General features: G+C 43.3%; 1 protein-coding gene across 3 annotated transcripts in view; it reads right to left on the minus strand.

Moving 5' to 3' along the window:
- Msra (methionine sulfoxide reductase A) overlaps positions 1–23,735 on the minus strand; it is a 334,772-nt gene that overhangs the window by 105,096 nt on the left and 205,941 nt on the right. For all 3 annotated transcript variants that reach the window (XM_031361169.1, XM_031361171.1, XM_031361170.1), the window contains exon 4: positions 6,569–6,673. In XM_031361169.1, coding sequence (XP_031217029.1) covers positions 6,569–6,673 — 105 coding nt within the window. The remainder of the gene's footprint in view (positions 1–6,568; positions 6,674–23,735) is intronic.

Raw genomic sequence — 23,735 nt, forward strand, 5'->3', positions numbered from 1 at the left:
GATAAATTGAAATCATGTAACTTTTCTCATCATAATGCAATAAAAGTTTAAAAAAAATAAAAAAAAATTAAAAAGGACATTGAAGTTATAACTGTTATCACAAAGACCAGCATGTTTAACATAGGAGGAGGTACACTTGCCAGGAGTTTGCTGTCTTCTAGAGCTAAGGAAAGAAGCTAGACTGAGCCTTCAGCAAACATGGGGCCCACTAACACTGGGCAAAGCTCTGAGGCCTAAGGAACCTTGTTCCTTCTTTCTCATTAAATGAGGACTGCAGACAAGATGAAGAGAAGTCAGAAATCTAAAACACTCATCACTTAGGCCAGACCCTAAAAGGTCCTTAATAACTGTAGGGATCCCTTGCCCCAGATAGATAAGATTAAATAGCTTATAGCTGAGAAGTCAGACATTGTGTATTGTGACTTGGCCTAGGGTCCATGGTCTGAACTCTGTGTCCTAGGCAGGAATACAAATATGGAACTCTATCACCGGTGTGCACATACACTGGCACTAGAGGCTGGAATCACATCTTCTCATTCCTCTATCAGAAGCAAAATTCAGAAGCCTGTGAAGGAGGCTCACTGTCTGAATCAAAAGCATCATGGAATCAAAAAACCAACCCATGCTGAACTCTTCCCAATCACACAGGGGACAAGAGAATCTCTGAGTCTATAAAATCCAACCTCTAGCAGATGGAGGGTGATGTGGCTATAAATGCAAACTTCAAAATCTGGTGAACTGCTGTTGTGTTGGGAAAGTTCTAGCTCTGCCTGGTACTCCCATGGTACCTTGAGGTTTTCATGCTAGGCTAGTTAGTTCTTATGCCAGATAAACTACAAGGCTAGGCTGTATCTTTAGCAGATCTGGTGGCTACTCTTGCTTGTCAACTTGTCTATATCTGGAATGAACTATAATCTAGAAATGGAGGGGCACACCTGTGATCCAAATCTTGAGGCTGGAAGACACAGGCTTTTGATGTAGATCTTGAGGTGGGAAGAGACGCCTTTAATCTGGGCCACACCTTCTGCTTCCAGCCTACATAAGGACAGTGGAATAAGGAAGCTTTTGCTCTTTGCCTGCTTGCCTTCGCCTTGCTAGCACATCATCCCTTCCCTGGCATTGGAGCCTACTTCTCCAGGATCCCAGCACACACAGAAGACCAGCTGAGACCCCAGCCTCATGGGTCTGAGCAACTACTAGATTCCTGGGCTTTTCATTCATAGCCAGTCATTGTTTAATCACTCAATCCATACATTCTGTCACTCTAGATAACCCTGAATAATAAAGCAGATTAAAGAAAAACAGGAAAGTTCAGAATTGAGTGCCTTGGCCCAACATCTTAAGGCTGGAGAGGGTCTAAATTGGGACCAGATCCCAAATCTCTTCAATCTCAGTCTCTTCCATGGTCCCTGAGGAATTTCAGCAGTTAGGGGACCAAATGCTTACACCTATAGTTATATCTGGGTAAAGACAGAAAGCAAACACAGGATGCACTGGCCTAAACTTGAGGGGTTTGGCCAAAGTACAGGTTTTGTGGTAACTGGTAGATGAGGTGAAAGAGTCTCCTCTTCTCTAGCCAAATGGAAGCTGAGGTTTTCTGGTCAGTTACTCCACTTGAACCACTGAGTGACAATCAATCGTACAGTGACTATGGAAGGACAGGTCCCTGGACCTATCTATAATTCTGTATGTGTCTGTGTGTGTGCATGGGTATTCGTGTGTGTGTGTGTGTGTGTGTGTGTGTGTGTGTGTGTGTGTGTATGTGTGCTATCAGTTTCCCTCCTTAATCACTCTCCACTAGGATTTTTTGAGTCAAGGTTTCTCATTGAACCGGGAGCTTAATGCAAGTAGGCTGGCCAGCCAGTGAACTCTAGGGATCCTCCCATGTCTACTCTCCCAGTTCTGGAATTACAAGCAGATGGCTTCCTGACAGTCTTCTGACATGGACAGTGGCTCTCCAAACTCTTGTCCTCATGTATGTATAGCAAGCACATTACTGATTAAGTTGTCTTTCCGGCCTCCACAGAATATCTTAAAGCACCAGAATCTTCCATTTCTTGCTAGTTTCGTCCTAGAATTCTAAATAGCAACCATGTCTGTAACTCTGGTCTGCCTATGAGTGCTGCTTCAGACCCTTAAGCACAAACACAAAGGATTTCCTGTTTTCTCTATGTCCTAACGATCTGACTTACTTGAATTGAGATTTTTAAGCCTAAATGCCTTCTGCTGCTTCTGTTGTAGGACCTTTGGCATTAGCAAAAAAAAAAAAAAGAAAAAAAAGAAAAAAGAAAGAAAGGAAGGAAGAAAGAAAGAAGAGAAAGCATAATTGCAAATATCATCCAAGGATTCTACTTTCCCTCCAAATACAATAAACTCCAATCCAAAACTGCGAGCGGCCCATTCAGACCTTTAACAACTTCATCAAGAAGGTTCTACAGTCTTCCAGCATACTATTTACAGTCTGTGTCTCTGGAGTCATGCTTTTGGGGAAGATGAGCATGTTTTCTGGGCATATCCTAGCATCAAAGGCCAGGAGGCCCTTCTCAACTTCTTCAGCACTGTCCGTCTTTTTGCACACAAGCAGTTCTCATGCAGGTGGAAACATTCCCTGGGTGGCTTTAGGAATTGCCTAGTCTTGTTTCTGGAAAAGACATTTGAGGGGCTGTTGCTTCATAGTTCAGAGTTGCCCACACCTACCACACTGTTCTCTCCTGAAAGTTTTCTCTCGGCATGAGGTAGTCACCTTGCATGAGTTCCTTCCCCTCACCCACGGCAATGGGGCTCTCTTTGCAGAGCTGTTTCCCTTGGAAACTGAGGAGGAGAGGAACCTAAGTTCACTCACAGGCTAACTCTCTCCTGACCACTGCTTATCGTTCACTCAATGGTCTGCAATCTGACCTTAAGTTACACATGACGACAAGTTTTAAAGCTTCAGTGGTCACTGAAACATGATCCAGAGTTCTTCTGAATTTGTTTTGGCTTCAGTTTTTCCAGTGTCTATTCATACTTGGTCTGATGATGCCAGTCTCAAAAACTCTTATCTGAATGCTCAGTTGATCTTGGTCCACTGGGTTCTGACTACTTTCTTATGAGAACATATTTCCCTCTGTTTCAGGGGCTGAATCCTCCCACCTATTTGGACCATTTAGTGATTGGCATCACCAAATGGTATGCCTGACAAACAGGATATACAAGGTCCTGGATGGACAACTGCTTCCACAGCAGTTCAGAGATGGTAACAGGAGAGTCTCACATATTTTCTGGCCACATCTCTCAAACCCTGAATACTCAAACCCTGAATTACCAAGGAAACCCCTAATCAAGCCACAAAGTCTCAAAGAAGAAGTACTATTTAGTGACTTCCCTTCATCTTAGTCAACGGCGAGACTACTAACCAAATGGCTTAGACCTCTAATTTATAAACGAGCATAGCCAACAGTTCCTAATATGGGTAAGGATGGAGGTGAAATTAGACAGATGGATGCGTTAGAATTTCCATGGTTGAAGGCATAGACATTTGAGTCTAGTTATAAAGCAGGAAGCACACATGGCTCTGGGGCTTAGGAAGCCATGCAACAGCTGGCAGAGTAGGCGGCTAGCTGCAGGAAGAACAGGTCTCAGACCCCTAGAGTCTCCTGGTGCCTTTCACATGTCCCTGTGTCTCTTCCTTCCTGGTGCACTAACAGAGCCATACCTTAGCCTTGGAACCCCAGCAAAGGGAAACACCTTCTCTTCTCATGTAACAGGGGGTGACTCTAATGTCTCTGCTAAGTCATCTATCTACCCATCAACCTAAGCAGTAGGACAAAAGCCTGGCCAAGCTAAAGTCATCCCTTAGGCCAGTGAATCTAGCCTGGCATTGAGAAGGTTCCTGGAGAACCTCATAAGGGAGAGGCGGGGAGAGGGAGAGGGGGAGGGGGTTAGGGGAGGAGGAGGGGACGGGGAGGGGAAGGGACTGTTAGCATGTTCCACTGCATTGAGCTAGCCCCAAAGTAATCCTGGTAATGGCATGGGAAGCACATTGAAAGTCAAGGCTTCGGTCCATGATGGTCACCTGGATGGGTTTTGATATGACTTCCAGGTTATGAGTCTATGAACGGCATTTAAAACACCCCCAGAAGAAAAGCAGGCAAAGCTGTCACAGTGGATAGTGCCATGCGCTGTCACTCTGGTGCCGTGTCATGTGTTCAGTGGTGTGCCCTTCCTCTTTTCACAAGCTGAAGTCTCTGCTCCCATACCACAGACTGTGATTGCATTTGTAGATTTAAATTAAATTAAATAAATAAAAGAATCATTTTTGGTTCTTCGAGCATTTTATTTTACATGTATGGGTGTTTTGCCTGTGTGTATATTTGTGTACCATGCCTGTGCCTTGTGCCCTTGGAAGCTAGAAAAGGAAATTGTGCAGATGCTAGGAATCATCAAATCTGGGTCTGCTGGAAGAGCAGACAGTACTCCCTAACTGCTGAGCCATCTCTCCAGCCTGGCTGATGTTTTGCAAAAAGTAATTAAGTATAACATGGTCACTAATACAGCTGGCGTCTTTGTCAGGAAAGGAAGCCCACCAAAGAAAGACTACGTGAGGACCCAATAAGGAGAAAAGAGCCGTTTGCACACCAAGGAGAGAGGCCTCAGGACAAAGAAAGCCTGTGATTCTTGGCCTTTGACTTATGCTTGAGAAGCCTCCAGAATTTTAAGGCAATAAGTTCTTGCTTCTGAAGCCATTCAGGCATTCATACACTCTTAGCCACACTAAAAGAGTAACATAGACTATAAACAAACAAGAAAACCAAGAGGAGGTAAGGAGGGCTGTTGAGGCAAATGTAACGTTAAGTGTGGAAGAGAATAGAGTGTGCAAGGGCCTTCCTCTGAATCTCTCCTGGATGTTCAGGGGCCATTCCTGTTAACATACCTGAGCTGATAAGGACACAGTTTAATGGATAAGATATGAAAGCAGGATGTAAAGATAGAAAGACAGTGACACGTGGCTCTTTCTGAGATGCCACTGAAGTGAGGCCTGAGGGATTCTACAGGGACAGAACATTGTGCAAGGCAGTCAAGTTAACAGGCTCCAAGTTGCCCTGCAGGACCTTGCTTCTAAGGCTTTCTAGATTCCTGATATGGGTCTCTTGGGTAGTTTAGAAGCAAGAAGCTCTATCTTGACCTCTGGCTTTACCTGACATCTGACTGAATGTCTGCATGACATGATGGAGACTCACTAGCATGAGCTCTTAGATATAAGCATCAGCCAGAGATTCCTATCTATGCTGTCAAGATGGCCTTCTTCATGTGTTAGGGCAGTCCAGTGGTCCACACTCTAGTGACAGCAAACTTTCAGACTGCAATGCTCTTGTCCCTGTAGGCCTTGACCTACTGGCCCACATCTCAGCTCTCGCCTCATCTCAGTACCCACCTCCACAGAAAACCAGACATTTCCATTACAGTTCCACCCAGGTCTTAGCCCTTATCTACCTGGTGGGGCTCATCTGATGACATTACAGCTCTCACTCTGCTGTTCTTGCCATCCCTCTGATCTTTGAATTTTGCAAATGACCCCAGTAGTGGGTAGTTCTAGTGGGGCATATTGGAGAAATTGACACAACTTGACACTTGACACAACACACAGAACTTAAGACCCACCCACTTGCTCTGTTGGTTAAGATTTTACCACATGCATAAACAGCCGGGAAGGAAATGTCCACTCCTTAAGAGATTGTCATTATGTCAAACCCATCACAGAAAATCCCAAAGGGAAAATTGTTTCTGTGAGTAGACAGAGGCTGGGCAAATGATTCTTATGCAAGATCCCAGTTCAGAAGGTTCTCCATGCCCAAGCATGGCACTGACAAAACCACCCTTGTAAGGAGGCCAGGATGAAGTGGAGACATCTTTCACTATTGACTATAGTATTAGCCAACGGGAGACTTTCTGCTTGTGAATGTATCCAAATAATGTATCTGGCCACCAGATACTGTTTGTAGTCAAAATACATTAATATCCCCACATAACAGATTGCAAGGAGGACAAATGAAATGTTTGAATAACCCAACTTGCATTGTGGACTACTGAACACTGTTTTTCACCTTTATATTCTTTTTGTTCCTCCCTGCAATCACCCGCAGACATTTCTTAAAAAACAAACCCGATAATGTCAAAAAGATGAGAAAAGCTAAACTCTGAGAAAACAAAGAGACCATAAATCAGGGAAACTTTGTGGTTACTGGGAAGACACTTTAATTTTGTAGACAAAAGGCTGCATTAAGGAAGAATAATGCAATAATCAAAGGTGAAGGGATCTCCATTGTCTGCTGTCTTTCTCTGTGGGAATTTTCCCACCCCTGACAGCTGTAAAGGGGGGAGGGGCGCTGGCTGTGGCTGCACCTTTATTCTCTTACCCCTCCACTCCCTGTGTGCCCCCGCCCCACTCTGCTCAGTCAGTAAATGTCTGCAATCATATTCTTGAGCTCCTGTGTGATTTCAAGGTTCATCTCTCCCATGCAGCTCAAACACTAATTATCCCAGCTGTAATTAGTAAGATAATTAAATACTGGCTCGCTCATCACTCTACCTTGGGTCGGGTCGTGATTCTCCCAGAAGACCTTGAGCAGTTCCTCAAAGCTGATGTGCTCTGGCCGGTACACAACCCGGACGACTTCGGTGTGGCCAGTTTTTTCTAGAGAGAGACAGAACATACAACCCAATTTTACTGATAACATCAAGTCATTGCAAGCTATTGAGGCTCCAAAGATCCTGCAGATGGAAGCTGAACTTTTTCTCTCTGATGGAAGGGTACAAGTGTAATTGGATTTCAGTTGCTGGTCTCATCCCCAGTCTCTGTCCCCAGTTATAAAAGCAGAGTTATCCACCCTGGAGATTCCCGGGATGAAGACTTCTGTGTCTTTCATATGAGAACTAAACTCCATTTTCATTTTTCTCCCCCACACCCACATTTATTCAGGTGTGTGGATGCATGTGCGTGGGTGTGCATATGGAGACTTCAAGTTGACATCAGGAATTACTCCTGACTGCTGTTCTACCTTATTCACTGAGGCAAGACTCCTCAGTCAAACCTTGAGCTTGGTATTATGACTAGTCTTGTTGCCGGCTTGTTCTGAGGATCTTCTGTCTCTCCCTGCTGCTGGACTTTACAGGTGGGCTTCTGCTTTTATGTGGGGGTTCTACGGATCTGAACCAGTCCTCACCCTTATACAGCAAGTACTTTAACTGCTGAGCCATGTCCCCAACCTGGATTTTCATCTTCTAGTCTCATTTTTATAAAAGGGAGAGCCAGTCAGTCTGACCTGGTGCTCAGGAGTGGACACTCTGAAAAGGGGACTTTCGCAATTTCTTTTTACATCACCCTATACTACAAGGAGTAGGCTCAGCTGAAGGACAGATAAGAGTAATGCCAGACGGAGAACTCACCCCTGTTAGATAAACTAGTTTGTGGTGAGACCCAATTGCCCTGCTCTGAACACTGAGTCAGAGACGAGCACCCAGGAGTTGTATTTTTCTAAGCCCAACTCCTCTCTGTAGTGAATATCCGTGCTAGAAAATGTCCTTTTGCAGTGTCTACTGTAAGTGGGTTTATTCTCACAGGCAATCCTGAAGATTGGAGAATGGGGAAGGAAGTGCATGCCTGCATGCTTCTTATAACTATCAAGGTCATGGTTTTCCCTTTGGCCAGTCTCGGAATCCTGTAGGAACAGGCCTCCCCCCACACACAATACAATCTCTGTATTCAAATCTTGTACTCTCTCTTTTCTGTCACCTTATGTATCATAAAGAATTTGGCGTTGTCCAAAGAGAGGTCTGGCCTTTTCCGTTGATGCCTGAGAGAAAAACTATGAGATATCTAGTAGAAATGGGGCTGTTCACCATGGACCTCAGGATGAGGTAAACTACATTCAGCAGTCTTACGGTAGGTATTGCCATACAGAAAGAACAACCATGAAGCCTTTGGTTGACATGCTTTTAGCTAACCTGGAGGCTGATTCCAACCACACTGGGGATCACTCTGTTGATCATACTGATAGGATAGGTGGTATCTGCATAAAATCCTGGAACATCAAAGCTTAGGTAGGTCTTGTTGATGAGCAACTGCCATGCATAGATGCTGGAGATTACCCCAACTCTACTGGAGAAAGATCAGAAGTCCATGGAATCTACCTCGACACTGCACTTCACCTCCCTGGCTGACCTGGAGCCCTGTTCTGCCCTGGTAATAAAGCATGACTATTCTCTTTCATGGAATTCTGATGGTCCTTCACGCAAATGACCAACCATGAGACAGTCTGGGGAGAGCTCTGGACTTAAGCCTCAGTAGGCCAGAGTGTCCACTTGCATGAGGGCTTTCTCACTTTAGTTGTGTCTGACAGCAACTCCCTTTTACAAACCAGACAGCCAAGATACATGGAAGTCAGATCCACCCACGGCCACACACAGCTAGTGGATTTCAGTACTATCACTTAAAATCATGTGCCCACTGAGTCCACACCCAGGGGCCACTTGCTCTGTCAAAGGAGAGTGAGCAAGGTGAGTATAGGAAGCCTGAGCCCAGAAAAGAAATAGAATCTCTCTTCCTCTCTAATATTTTCAATATGTGAATTTCTTTTTGATTATAGGAACATTTATGAATAATGTTAAGCCGAGAAGATGTAAGAAACATAAGAGGAAAAACAAGGAGCAGATAACACTGCACACTGTACTGAAAGATTGAGCAAATGGCACTTGTAATCACTACATAACACTCCATCAGGTCATCCAGTTACGTCTTCATCATTTCTTATCACTGGGCCTTTACACTGAATCCTATTTCTAACCGTGGACGTAAATATTTCCCCACACTTCAGAGGCATCTCTAGCCGCAGCTGACTAACTGGAATTTCTGATTCAACATTTATAAATATTGAAAAATTTCTTGGTGTCCAGTGCCAAACTTCTCCTCAGCAAAGCTGGCCACATTTTCCTTCCCCATGGACACCATGAGGGCTGCTCTCCCTCACTGCTATGGTCTTTTTAATCTGTAGCATTCATAGCTAAGGGAGACGGTTCTGCCTTAGTGGGAGTGGGTTCATGTTACTGGAGTAAACACTGAATCTCATGGTGTTGGCCAATTTAGCTCTTTCTTTTCCCTAATGTTTGTCATGTTCTTTTTTTTCATGAGCTATTAGTGGTCACTATAGTAAAATTTTATTATTAATTGGTTAATCCATACAATTATATACCGATGCCATAGTCATAGAATTTAGCATCTGGGCAGATTTTATGTTTATTGCTTGCTTTTTCATTTTCATGTGCATGTGGTGTGTGTGTGTTTATGTTTGTATGTTTGTATGTATGCATGTTTGGCAGCATCTGCATGGCTGTATGTACATGCAGAGGCCCAAGGTTGATGTCTGGAATCATCCTGGTCCCTTTTCTGCCTTATTCATTGGGGCAGGCTCTTGCAATCAATCCCGAAGATTGCCAATGTCAATTTTGCTGGTCAACTTTCTCTGAGGATTCCTGCCTCCACCTTCAGAGTAATTAGAGTGAGCCACCATGTTCACCCAGCATTTATGTAGGTTCTGGGGATCCAAACTATGGACTCACACTGCATGGCAATCACTTTAACCACTGAGACTTTCCCCAATCCCAAAAGTAGACTTTATGCTAACAGATATAAAAGGGGAGGTTGTGGAGAGCTTAGAAGATACTGCATGCATAACAGTTGGTGAGGGCAAAACACTTTTGAACTATTACACATCTGATTTAGTCATCTGAAATGTCAAAATGAGTGATTTAACTACTAAAGCGATTAGTGACTCATAATATGAAAAGCATTAACGGGCAGGGGATATGGCCCAGTGGTAAAGTGCCTACCTCATAAACGTAAGGGCCTTGATTCGGATCTCAAGCACCCATATGAGAAAGCTTGGCATGGTGGCTCCTAACTGTAATGAATGCCAGGATGTTAGTGGTATGGACAGGTGGCTCCTTAGAACTCATCAGCCAGTTGGCCAGGCAAAATCAACCAGGAGAGACCCTGTCTCAAAAAATACTGTGGAGATAATGGGGAAAGACACCTGATGTTGACCTTTGACCACCACACACATACACATGTACACACACCCACATGAATACATTATGTACTGCACATACACAAATGCATACACATTCACAAAGCACTTAGGCCCTCTAAATGTTAAAGATGGTAACAATAGGTTATAAACATGACAGACATATTTGGTATGAAAAGCCTTGAAACCCAACAAGGTATGTAAACCAGAAATGCAAGCAGGTGCCTCACATAGGAAGAAGTAACTGTACTGTAATGTAAGAAATGTTTAATATTTTTAATGACTGAATAAAAGCAAGTAAATGCACACTGAAATATTAGGGTACCATCTTTTATTTATTACCTGCAAAACTGCTTGAAAGTGTGCTGGTGATGCTGAATAGATGGTGACCTGCCTCATTTGACCCTTGGCAGTGGGGGGGGGGAAGTCCAAGACATTTTAGAAAGGTCACTTGCAAATGTGGAAAGATCCAAGAAGATGTTCATGTACTTTGATGATGCGACCAGGAAATACAGCTCATGAGTGCAACCCCCAGCAATGGGAAGATACCTAAATACAAATGAAATTTACTCTGCCATCTCTACAATGGCAGAGTAGTGTGAGAAACACATACTTGATTAGATGTTACCATTATGGCTATACAGAACAGTGGCAACCATATGTGCCATCATATAGTGTATGGTTTTTGGTGGCTGGCTTATTTCATTTGGCATAATGTCTTCCAGTCCATCTATGCTGTAGTATATGCTGGAAGCTCTTCCTTACATCTCATTGTGTGTGTGTGTGTGTGTGTGTGTGTGTGTGTGTGTGTGTAAACCATGTTTATTTTGTCCATTCATCTACCAATGAACACTTGACTTGCCTCTGCCCTTTCACTTCTATTAACACAGGATACGAATACTGCTATTTACTGGTACAACACTGCTCCTTCACAGATGAGCAAGCCAAGGTCTCTTTACAAGTTTTCTCACAGAAATCACACATCTAGGAAGCAACAGGATCTAAGCCCACCAAGTTTTAAATGGAGGTAAAGTATTTGCTTAGCCAATGACCCCAAGGAGAGATTTTAGAACAGAGGAACCTGAACTCACTAGGAGAGAGCAAATGCCACACAAGCAGTGATCTATAGGAAAAGTCACAACTGTGTGGCAATGGATACTCAGGTTCAAAAAAAAAATAGCTGCCTCTTTTGTGATAGCAATGTAGGGTCAAGAAGAATTTCTTTTTCCTAGTGTGTGGGGAATGGTAGGAGAGGTGATAGAGTAGGTGTGCACATGCCAGGTCGCATGTGTGCAGGCCAGAGGGCAACTCTGTGAAGTTGGTCCTCTCCTAATGTTCTGGGGATAAGACACAGGTCACCATGTTTTCAGAGTAAGCTCCATCCTGTGATCCATCTTGCTGGCCCAGGGAAAAAAAATCACTCTCTAGCAAACACTTCTAGCTATGATTGCCACTGACATTATTTGTAAAGAGGTTTGAAGAAGCCTGGCCATTTAAAGGAAACCATCATTCAAGTTCAAGCCCCAATTTGCATTGACAAACAGTGCAGAGGGTGCCCTGGCCAAGTTCACCTTTCAGTGTCTTTACTTTATTTCTCCAAGCAAAAGAACCTGTGCAAAAATACACACTGCAAAGGATCAAAAGGATTCAAGGGACTCAGGAGCTTTATGGAAATGCCCCAGCTTGGCAGGAACGAGCTAATGCGCTGAGCTAATTTCATTCCAGAGGCCAAACTGCAAACACTGTTTTGTGCTTCCTGAGATAAAAAGGCCAGATCTTAAAAATATTTCGAGCTGTGTCTTCACATTCCATCGTGCAAATAGCATGATGGGAGCGATGTGCAAACATGCTTGTTAACAGTTAGCTACAGCACAGCAGGTGGCTTCTTGCTGATGGACGAAAGTATCTTGAAAGGAAAAAGGAGATGGACCGGGTAGGTGCCTTTTCTGGTCGTCCTGCTCCTCTGCCTGACTCTCCAGACCCAAAGGAAGGAACGTGACTTCAGAGGAGTGGGAAATGGGCTACTGTTGCCTGAAAACTAAGCACCTAGGAAGAGATATTGGATGTGCACCAGGCAAGGATGGACAGGGTCCACCCAGACAGAGAGGATCCTGGGAGCTTGGGAGGCTAGGTAGCTGGGTAGCCTCTGAGCTGTTTAGCAGCTGTATGGCCTCCTGAAGCTCTTCTCTGGGCTGTGGCTTCATTGTCTGCAAAAATGGGGGCATTAATATCTTTGACTGCATGGGGTTATACTCAAGATTAGTTCTGTCCTAGATTTTTCCCCAAACCCACTCAGCCTTCATCAAGATCGGGGTACTTGTAGATTCAACATTGTCCTCTTAGCCTAGTGACGTGCTCTTCTGCCTTACCCTCCTCACCCCTAAGTCCTATGTGATTGTCCCTTCCCATTATAAAGTGGACAGCTTCCTTGCAATGGAGGACAGCTGCACAAACAGCTCTGCTGTGTGGACATATCGAAATACAGAATGCATCCATATCAACTTTATTAATAATAGCCTTGTTGGTATTGTTATGATTAGTAACTTACTGTTATTTTTTTTAAACAATTTTTTTAGTGCGAGAATCTATACTCTTCCAAGATTCTCTAGATAATTTCTAATAGTTCGAAACCCACAGATCTAGAGAGTGAACGCCTGAACGCCTTGAGGGGCCAGCACTCAGACCTGCTTTCCTCCTTTTTGCACTAGCTCTCTCTGTGGTCAGAAGGCACAGGAGGCTCAGAGCCTTCAATGATAGAGGAAACAAAGGTTATTAACTCTTTGCAAAGGTCTGCGATGACAGTGGGGAGCAGGTGGAGAATGGGCACCTCATATTCTCTAGGAGTAATAACAGTATAGACAGGTAGCATATGTGCCAAGCTCTTGAGATGAATGGCCCAAGCTGACCTTCACAAATACCTTGAGGCAGGCAACATTATTATTCCCATTCTTTGGAGGAGGAAACCAAGATACAGAAACCAAGATATCTTTTCCAAATACACACACACACACACACACACACACACACACACACACACAAATATATCACACACACATATATATACATATACACAAACGTGTGTGTAATATATGTGTGTGTATGTATGTATGTATAATGTGGAGAAGACTAGATTTGAGTTCTGCTAAGATGGCTCAGGGACACAAGAAATGTGAAGATAGTGAAGATGTTATAATGACTGGTCTCCCATCTCTTAGAGTGTCACAGAGTCAGAGAAGGGCATGCTCCTTGTGGCTAGAGAAGGCAAGGGTCAGTGTGAAGGAGGGGAGGGATTCCAAGGAGGGAAAAGGGAAATAGGCTTGAACTCTCTGTCTAGAGGGGCTCTTTGGGGCCCTGTCATTGTTAAAGGTTCCCGGCTCCATTCCCCAGTTACCCACTCCTGTCAATAGGAGAGAGGAACCCCTCTGCATAACTTACATATTGCTTCTGATCTCTGTGTGTCTTGCAGTGTCACTAACACTCTGGGTGGCTGTCAAGATGAATATTACAATACCCATTTTTATTGATAGAAAAATCAAGGCTAAGCTCATGAGCAAAGGAGACAAACAAGAACTTAGCAGTCAACAGTGCTCCCCATCCTCTGTGCAATGGTATTGGAACCCTGGTCTGGCCCCAGGACCTTCCAAGAGAGATGTGATCCCAGTCTTGTTCTCCCACACCCTCCTGGATCCAGGTCCCCTTTTTACCTGATTCCAGATCCCCCATACATAGAGCCTCTAACTTGCAATGCAAACCCCCTGCCCACTCCCAGGGCCTCTTGATACCTGGCATTCTCCAGAACCATACAGAGTCGTGGGCCACAAGAAGAGCTGGTACACCACAGTCCAATGGTTTAGCTTAAGGCCTAGTGCTGCAGCAGAGCTGTTCCCCCTGAGGTCACTCAAAAGGTCTCTGTGAGGAGGAGAGCTGCACCCAGAACCCAGCACACAGAAGGTGTTCAAATGATGATGATTCCTCCCTTGGCCCCTCAGCCCCATAGAGTCAGCTCTCTGCAGGTAATACCTATATGCTCCCTGTCTTCAAGTATGTTCTAGTGCCCCATCTAGGACACAGGGGGCTCCTAGAGAGAAGGGACAGTAACAGCTGATCTCTACTGCAGCTCTCTGGGACAGGGCACAAGATACAATGTGAATGAACACACATGGACCAGATAATGAGATGGCCTGAGTTTTCCCACCACCTATCTAGCCTTTGTCCAGATGGAGGCCCATGAAGACCCCCACCCTGCCCACTAGCCTAATGGCACATGCTACGCGTGACCTCCCTGCCCCTAACCTCCCAAATCTAATACAAACTCCACTTCCCATCCCAAAATGGGCATCCTACCTCCCAGAGGACGATACCAGATGAACCAAAACAACAATAACACTGTACAGATGGGCCAACAGGATATCTTACTTATTCATTGATTTATAAGCATGAATCAAATCCTACAAAGTCCCACATGCTGTGCCAGGTATTGAGGATTCAATGATGACGAATGGTAATAGAATAACAAGAAGCCCCTGTCCCATGGGCATTGCCTCATGTCGCAGTCTGGGTAAGGAACTGATCTTTTGAATAAAAAGACCAGATCTATTTTATTTACCCTGCAGGCTGAAGGAATGGAAGGCATGAGTTACAGAGGTTTTTTTTTTTTTTTTTTTCATTAAATAATAACCATTCTTCAATATCCCGCATCCTTTCCCTGCCAACCAGGTTCAGCTGAGCCACGGAACCAAATAAAAGAGCACAAAAAGACCCAGGTGTTTGAAGGGAGAAGACAGGAGAGAGGGTGGATGAATAATATTCCCCTTTCCCACACGAGATTCAAAACACTACTTTTCTCCTGCTAATTAACTACAAAGAGGTAAGGTGTCAGCTCAGTTTCATCTCCAGCTCCCGCCGATAGAAAATGCGATTTCTAACAATGTACTCATTATAAAAAAAAAAGTCCTAATACATCAAAATTGGATGCCCTGTGGAGTTCATTATAGGATCTGAGGAGCATCTATGCTGCCATTTTATCTTGGCTTTCTTCCTTTTGTCTCATCCGTCACTTAGAGTGTCCAACGGAAAAAGTAAGCTTTAAAAAGCATCCTATTGATTGAAACATAGGGGGAAAAATCTGTTAGAGTGATGTATTTTTTTTAAAAAATCTGGTTGTCCATGGGGAGACATGCTGGGAGTTTCGGAATCTGCTGGTGGGTATTTTATATGGACATATCGTCCTGAGACTCTTCTCTCAGAGGACTGCTATAATGGCAGGCGAGTACTTGCTGAGGAAAATTCCCCAAGAATGCAGATTGTGGTTCAGTTTAACTTTTGGTAACACTAGAGGTTTCCTACCACTGAATGTGGAGGTGCAGGTTGGGAACTAGGATGGGAACAGGCAGTTTACTTGCTTTTGCTTTCAACATGCTGATAGCAGAGGCAGCCACCACAGGGTGGGCTGGCTTTCCAGGACAGCGAGTGTATGAAGGGTCGATGTATGGAGTAGCTGATGTTCACCTTGCAGAGTATCACTAACATCTCCCTACCATGGAACAGGTAGGTGGTATAAGATATCAGCAGACAAGCCTGCCAGGCACAGGCCTTTCAGAGCTTAAAGAACAAATGCAAACTTAACTGGATGGTCTGCTATTAACACAGGTATTGCACACTGAGAAAACAAGACAAGAACAGATGAGATTAGACCCCTCGGTATGAAATGGCGTGCCTGGTCATGATGGTTTCTGTGTGGGATACACAACGAGAGTAGGTCACAACTACTGCATCTAGGCACTTGGGTACTTTTTGAAATGCTTATTTATTTTTATTTTATGTATATGAATGTTTTGTTTGCATGTATGTAAGTGCACTACTAAATCTGTGTGTTCCTAGTATCCTTGTAGACTGGATGAGGGTGCTAAATCCCTTGAAACTGGAGTTATGAGCTGCCAGGTGGATACTAAGAACTGAACCCAGGTCCTCTGCAAGAACAGCGAGTTCTTAAAACCATCTTCCATCCCCTGTGGAGCCTTTCGAAACTCATCCTCACCACTGCCCCTTGACTTCCAACTAGAATTCCAACCCAGGGTACTTGAGGATAGGCCTGGACACTCTCAAGACCTCTATGGGTACTTCTATTCAGAGCTGGAAGGGGAATAGGGCATTTTGAACACAAGGCTGTAAATATCTCAGAATTTTAAGGGTCTTGAAGGCCACCTTCATATTGTATCTTACCCTACTGCACCATCCATCCACACAGGGCGCACACTGCTGCCCAAAGTAGCTCATAGCATCGCTAGAATATCCTAGTTGCTGGAAATTCTCATCTTTACTGAGTCAAAGTCTACCTCCTTGTACACTGGGACCAAGTTGTCCCTTTTAGAGAATATTCACCTCTCCACAATGACTCCCCAGAAGGCTCAAGCTTCAAAGCATTGTGGGTTGTTAAATGGGCACTGACTATGAGTCAAAAGCCCTACACCTGAGGCTCAGATAGCAGACACTTACTTCCCTTTTAACCACAAGTTGTTTGTGAAATAGGGATGCCAATACTGTCTCGTCCATTCTGTACTAACTACTGTGTCATAAGTCTTCAAACAGACAGGCAATGGAAAGCACTTTGGGTATGTACCTGCCAAAATAAAATCTACACCCCATTCTTTAGTTACTGAATCTATTGCTATTACCACACAACAAGAATGATGAGCCACATTATAATTCAGCTCTATTCCTTCACCCCCAAAAGATTCTAAGATTTAGGATCTGGGTTTACACAGGTATTGGTAGGATCAACTCTTGGGTGGGTTTATCTGGGTGAGCTGTTGAGAGTAGGTTTGCAATAGAAAGTGTTTGTGCTCCCCGAGGAATAGAAAACAGCCAGAGACAACCCCCCACCCCTGATACTAGGGTGAAAACCTAGTCGGGTACTTTTTCATACTCTCAAAAAAGCATTCTCAGCTTTCAATAACAGGGGTAAGAAACAGCAGCTTATCAGAGCTGCTATTATATATTATAACCCAGTAGTCACATGCACAGTACAGCCTGGGAGCTGCCTGAAGTCATCCACATAGAGCTGCACATACACTGCACCGGACTCACATGACATTTGCTTTTAAAGTTTATGTGGTGATCACATACTCTGCTAGTTTGCATGATGCATTGTACACAAACAGCCAACATAGACTATATCCCAGTGATCACAGGGCAAGAGTGGTTTTGACTTATTTAGATGTTGCTGTTGTGTACTGGCCATGCTAGAGATTGAGCTGAAGTCCCTGTATGTGCTCAATTCTACTGAACTCCAGCCCAGCCCCAGCTTAACTACTTTTAAAAGAAATGTAACTAAAAGCCAAGCCTTCAGATTTACTCAGAACACAGTCGTACATAGACATACTATTGGCTTTTCCCATCAGTTCAGTTCCAAGGTCCCTGTTGAATCATAGGGTACACAAATAAATCAATCTGATATTTTATCTCTAAACCATGCAAACCATTTTAGCAACCAAGACTACATCTTTATACATGAGTACATAAATACACACACACACACACACATATATACACACACACACACACACACACACACACACACACACACATATATATATATATATATATATATATATATATATATACACACACACACATACATACACTCACACACATGTCCTTTAGAATATATGATAGCCCCAAACTAAGCAATTCTAGGAGCTTAGCTCACTGGGGTCTAATCAAACCTTTCTCAATGACCATATTATTACCATAAACTCCTAGCTATGGGGTAGCCACTAAATTATTCTACCAATGGCATCCTATAGAGCAAACTCAGCTGTAACTAGATTGATATTGGGAATCTTTTAAACTTGATTAGTAAGCTTTGATGACAGCTAGTAATTAATTTAGAACCCTAAAGACATGTCCTTAGGAGCATACCAAATGGTTTCAACAATGAGGTCCTGGGAAGTTGTGCCAAGGACATTGGCACTGCAGTGAGAATGTGACTCAGATGAATTCCTTGGCTTCCCTCGACCATAATGCAGTTATAATAAAGATGTCAAAAGGGCACAGTATCAGGATTATATAATCACAGAGAGCACACCATCAGGATTACACACACACACACAGGTTTTGTCGACTACGAAGCACCCCAATACTTAATTTTCTCTACTCCAGCCTCACAAGGTGGGAATTTGATAAAAATGATCCCAGAATGGTGGCTAAGGCCATGGTTTACTAAGCCTGCACACAGAGAACTCAAGAAAACAGGATACCATGAACTAGGCACTGTGGGAATGGTACAGACAATTCTCCAAAGTTCATAGAGGGAGAGAGCAAAGAAAGTGCCATAGAGAAAGATCATCTCACTAGAGAGTAAAAGTGGGTGTGTGTTGGTTTTACTTCTGTTGCTGTGATAAGACACCATGACAAGAGCAGCATAAAGAAAAGAGGGCTTATTCTGGATTATAGTTCTAGAAGGGTACAATCTATCACAGCTTGAAAGACACGGTGGTGGGGATGAGTGGCATCTGTCCATAGCATTAGTCCTGAAGAGAACAGGAATTGTGTCTAGGCTCAAAAACTTGAAGGCCAGCTCAAGGTGAAGTGCTTCCTCCAACAAAAGCTCCATCTTCTAAGAGTTCCATCACTCACCCAACACCACCACCAGTTGAGGACCAAGCGTTACATTGAAGCCTCAGCAGGGTACAATTTAAACACACAGGGATAGAGTATGGAAGCCATGGGTGACAAAAATGACAGAACCATGACACAAAGTAGGGACACAACTGAAAGGAAAGGATTCTTATGCAGTTGATCCATTCCAGTTTCTCTGTAACTATGGTGATCACCAATAGCACCCAGGTGCTGGCTCTATTTGGTTTGATGCCAGCATTCTCTTCCCATGGCTGTTGGTCACACTCACCAAAAAAGTTGCCAATGCTCCCAAACTTATTTACACCAATTCTTTATCTTGTAATTGAATAATTTAGTCAAGAAACAATCTATAAAATAAATAAAGCTAGAAAAGATGCAGAGCCTCATTTCTATTAAAAATAAAGTTTAGTGGTAGAAAAACTCAATCAAAGAAAACATAAATTTAAAAAAAAAAAAGCACTCTCAAGTCAGGTATAAGCAAGACTACATGGAGCCTGGAAAATGGGTGTCAGGAGCTGAGAGGGAGAGAATGATTAGAGAACACACAGACAGCAAAGATGACAGCCAGCCTGTATCACCATGCCTATTTCTGTTACCTCAGACTTCAGAGTCAACTAGCTGGCCACAGTGAAAGCACAGAATGGATACCTGTATCCAAAATGACAAACAAGGCTGGCAAGTTTGATCTTCGGTGGGCAGGCTAATGCCAGAAAGCATCTTGGTAAATGAATTTGGTGATTTTCGTCTGGGCAGATAGATATCCACCAGAGTGTACAACAATTAGGTCAGTGTAACTTTGGAAACAGGAATTTCAAGACACAAAACAAACTAGTCGTGATTTCTGTGGCATGTTCTCTGTCTTGGCCCCTTCTTGAAACTGTCAGCACTCACACTTGCCTGATCTTGCTGCAGAGGTTGGGAGAGGGGACTGTTTGCAAAGCTTGTTTGTTTTCATGGATGAAAGGATTTCTGATTAGTACAAATGATAAATTATTACCATTCATTAGCAAGGACAAATGAATTGTTTTAGGTCTCAATGCATCTCTGACATTCACATTGACAAAGGTGGAGGGTTGAGAAGCGGAGACTCTGTTCACAGCACCATGACAGAACAAAATCACCTCCCTCCATTTTACAGAGAACACTTCAGAGTAGCCTCAAAACCTGAAAAGTAAGTCCAATATTTCTTTGTCCCTTTATCTCAAAAGCATTGGAAATATAATTAGAAATGTGGTGAAGAAGCCTCCACTATTGTGCGTGGTGATAGCTTCAGATGTTTGGCTCCCAGCACAATAATAGCTGTGGTCTTGATCAGCGCCCCTTCACAAAGCAGCCCCTTGCTTCACACACAGGGTGGGGTCAAGGTTTCTGGCATATAGAACAAAGTAGAATTCCCTACAGAGGACCCACTCCACAAAGGCTGGTCATTGTGTAGCTTTGATACCATTTTCCCCCTGTAGCACAAGCCAGAATTGTCCTTTAAAGACATTTCCCTATGTCTCGCACTTTCCTGAAGTGGGTTGTACTGAGTGTGCTGGCTCCCACATCCCCAGACCTTCATTGTTCCAGCATTGTGCTTTCAGGACCTGAGGGTCTAAGCTGCGCTTGCTAGTGAGCATGTGCTGCCATCCTGTCGTTCGAGTGCCATGTTTCGGCCTAGACTACTGGCACACAAACAATCCTTGCTGGAAAATGATGGGTCTATCATCTCAATTCGTTTTCATTAAATCGACTGTTTTTGATAATGAGTTAAACCTTCTTAATTGATACTTTCAATGGGGAAGGACATGGGAGGAGAGGAAGTGGGGGCTGGGGGATAGTATAAGAATTGTCCCATGCAGATTTAAAGTAGGGAGTCCAGGGCAATTTTAACTTACTGATAATTTCAGTAGGATATGCTTTTCCTTTTGATAACAAATTTAATGTAGTATAATTTGTTACTATATAATTCACCCATTTAAAGTGTACAATTCAAAGGGATTTTAGAATATGTAGAGTCGGGCAACTGTCACCACAGTCAGTCTGAAAATAGTTGCATCCTGAGAGCTCTTCTAAATGATAGAAAGAGGGAGTTAACCCTCCCACTACATTCTACATGGCTGGTATGATCTAACGTCAAAATCAGATAAACACAGTGTGGAAAAGGAAAGTTAGAAGCTCATTTCATCAATGAGCCAAAGTGCAGACACCAAATCAAAGTTAACAGTAAACAGAGCCCAGCAATACCCATCTGAGTGCTGAAATGTCATGTGGTTTAGTTTTACCCCGAAATGGAATAAAAGTCACCACTGGGCACATTTTGTGAAAGTTGATTCTTGAGTGTGTGTGGCAGAGCAGAGCATGATTCAAGAATGGCCCAGGTCTGCCCCCCCCCCAATCTCTCTGAAAAGGCCTTTCTTCCCAAACGCATCTCTGCATTTCTAATGACCACCTTGGTGCTTTGATGGAGAAAGAGACACCTAGACCCAAGGATAAAACCCTGGCTCAGACAACCAGGCAAACAGCAAGCTTAGTGTATGACCAAGGCTCTGTGGTAGATCTCCGAAGGAACTGATTGTTCATAAATAAATTAGATCCCTGTATAATAATTAAAACTCAATTCTCTATATATTAAAAGTTGTTATAAAAGTCTTTATCTTTTAGAGGCAACAGAAGGCACTGTGATCCTGGGTTAGGGAAATATGTTTAGTCAAGATATAAAATGTATAAACTATGAAGAAAAAGATTAAATTAAGAACTTTTGCTTATCACAAGACCCAATAAAGAAAAATACGTTATGTACAAAAGTATCAAAGAACTAGCATCCATAATTTATAAAGAACTCTTTAAAATAAAGAAGGGTATAGCAAAAAACAAACCTCACTAGAAGAAAATTAGCCATATTTATGAATAGGGATTTTACAGATGAAAAAATACAAATGCCCAACCAGCACAAAAGTTACTATAAACAAAAGGATGCAAATTAAAAGCACAACAAGATGCCATTTGAAACCATAGAATCAACAACAACAACAAAATACCTCCTGTAAAAGGGACATCCTACCTTGGAGTCAGTGGCCACTACAGAGTCCCAACAACCTGGACACCAGCAGACAGACCCAATAGCCTGTGGGCAGGGCAGGGGCACCTGTGAGGATGCCACCATAGAAGGGAAAATGGAAATAATCTTCACTAACCTATGACAAAATGTAATTTTTGGCTCATTGTGAAGAACTACATCCATCATGGTAAGAAAGGCACAGTGGCAGGTGACCCCATAGTAGTCAAAACGTGTGGCAGCTGCTTGTTAGGTGGCAGAGAGCTGGGTGGAAAGCAGCACTGGACTATAGCCCTGTGATCTGCCCCCTACAGTCCTGTGTCTATCTGCCAGTGAGGCCTCATGTCCAAGAGTTTCCCCAGCTTCCCTAGATAGCTCTGCCAGACCAAGTGTTCAAATCTAGGTGCCTGTGTAGGATATACTGCAGACAACTTGGAACAACAATTGTAAGTAAGCTTAAAAAGATGTTGAACAACCAACTATGAAAGATGAGGTGGTAGGTGAGAGAGAAAGAAAGCCACTGTACTAGAGTTTATGGGTCCTGATGATGAATCTCAAGAATAAAACATTGGTGAAAAGAAAATTCATTCAAGATATTGACAGCATTACAGCACTTACAAATGGCTCAGACAGGCAAAATAGATGTGTTGCTTTGGTGTGCATGTCACATGCAAAATATGTTGAGGAAGAATAGGAGCTTGATAAATGCTGCCTTCCCAGAGTAGATGCAGGAGAGAAGTAAGACTTGCGGGGTGGGGGGACCCCAGATGCTTCACTCTCCTCAGTGAGGAGTGAGTAGGGTTCAGTTTCCCTCGACTTCGCAACTTTAGTTCACTTTACAGAATTTTATTTGTAGAGCAAATACCTCATTTTCTTTATAAATTAGCACCTGGTCCAGTCCTGGACAGCCTCATAGCTCATAGGATTCACATAGAAAAGCAAAACTACAGCATTAACTTTTAATCCACCCTTAAGAACAAGTTATTACTAACACTGAGTTTGAGAATTTAACTTTAATTATCCACGCAAATACACACATTGTTTACTATTCTGAGTTCCTCTGTGACCCCACACTAATGTATACCTGAAAATGATGGTTTTCATTGCAAAGACTGAGACTGAAACCCCCTTTCCCTAGTCTATTAAAATGTAACCTTCAAGCTTTTACCTCTCAGTCTTGTAAATGACAGAATCTAAAACAATGTTTGGAGATTGTGCCCTGATTCTTGGGAGGTATCTGCCAGGAAGTTAAACAAGATTGCTTTCTGTAGCAAACTTTAACATGAACTAGAAACTAAACCATGGCCCTAGCACCATGAGATGGCTGGGTTAATTAAAGGTTAGACCTTGACCCAGAAGCAGCATTGATAAAACTGGCGAGGCCCTCCGGAGAACCTGCCCACTCCCCTTCCTGTCCGAGGAACTTACATGTTATACATGCTAAGAGGCTGGCCTTACACACAGACTTATAAATGGTCATTTTCATCACAAAGGTGGTTGGTGACTAAAACCTCTAGAGTCAGAGGCTGCTGTACTGTATCCTTTGTCCTAGACTATATAATGAAGCCCAACACCTAGGACCTCAGGTTGGGCTGTATTTGGAAATTTTATTTGGAGATTAAATTAAAATGAGGGAATCGGGCCAGGCTAAAATCCAGAACAATAGCCATTGTTCTTTTAATGGGGAGATTAAAGGGCTGGAAAGATGGCTAAGTAGTTAATGGCACTTGCAGAGGACCTGGGTTTGGTTCCCAGCACCAACATGGCAGCTCACGACCATTCATAACTTCAGTTCCAAGGGATCTGATGTCCTCTTCTGGCCTCTGCACACACCAGGATCATAGATGATGGTCTGATATTTGAAATAAGATCTCTCATTGACCCAGAATTCACCAAGCAGGCTAGTCTGGGTAGCCAGTAAGTCCTATAGATTCACTTGTCTCTAGTCCCCAATGTTGATATTATAATTTCCACTATCACACCCAGCTTGTGTGTGT

Source organism: Mastomys coucha, unplaced genomic scaffold, assembly GCF_008632895.1.
Source record: "Mastomys coucha isolate ucsf_1 unplaced genomic scaffold, UCSF_Mcou_1 pScaffold9, whole genome shotgun sequence".
Classification (NCBI taxonomy): domain Eukaryota; kingdom Metazoa; phylum Chordata; class Mammalia; order Rodentia; family Muridae; genus Mastomys; species Mastomys coucha.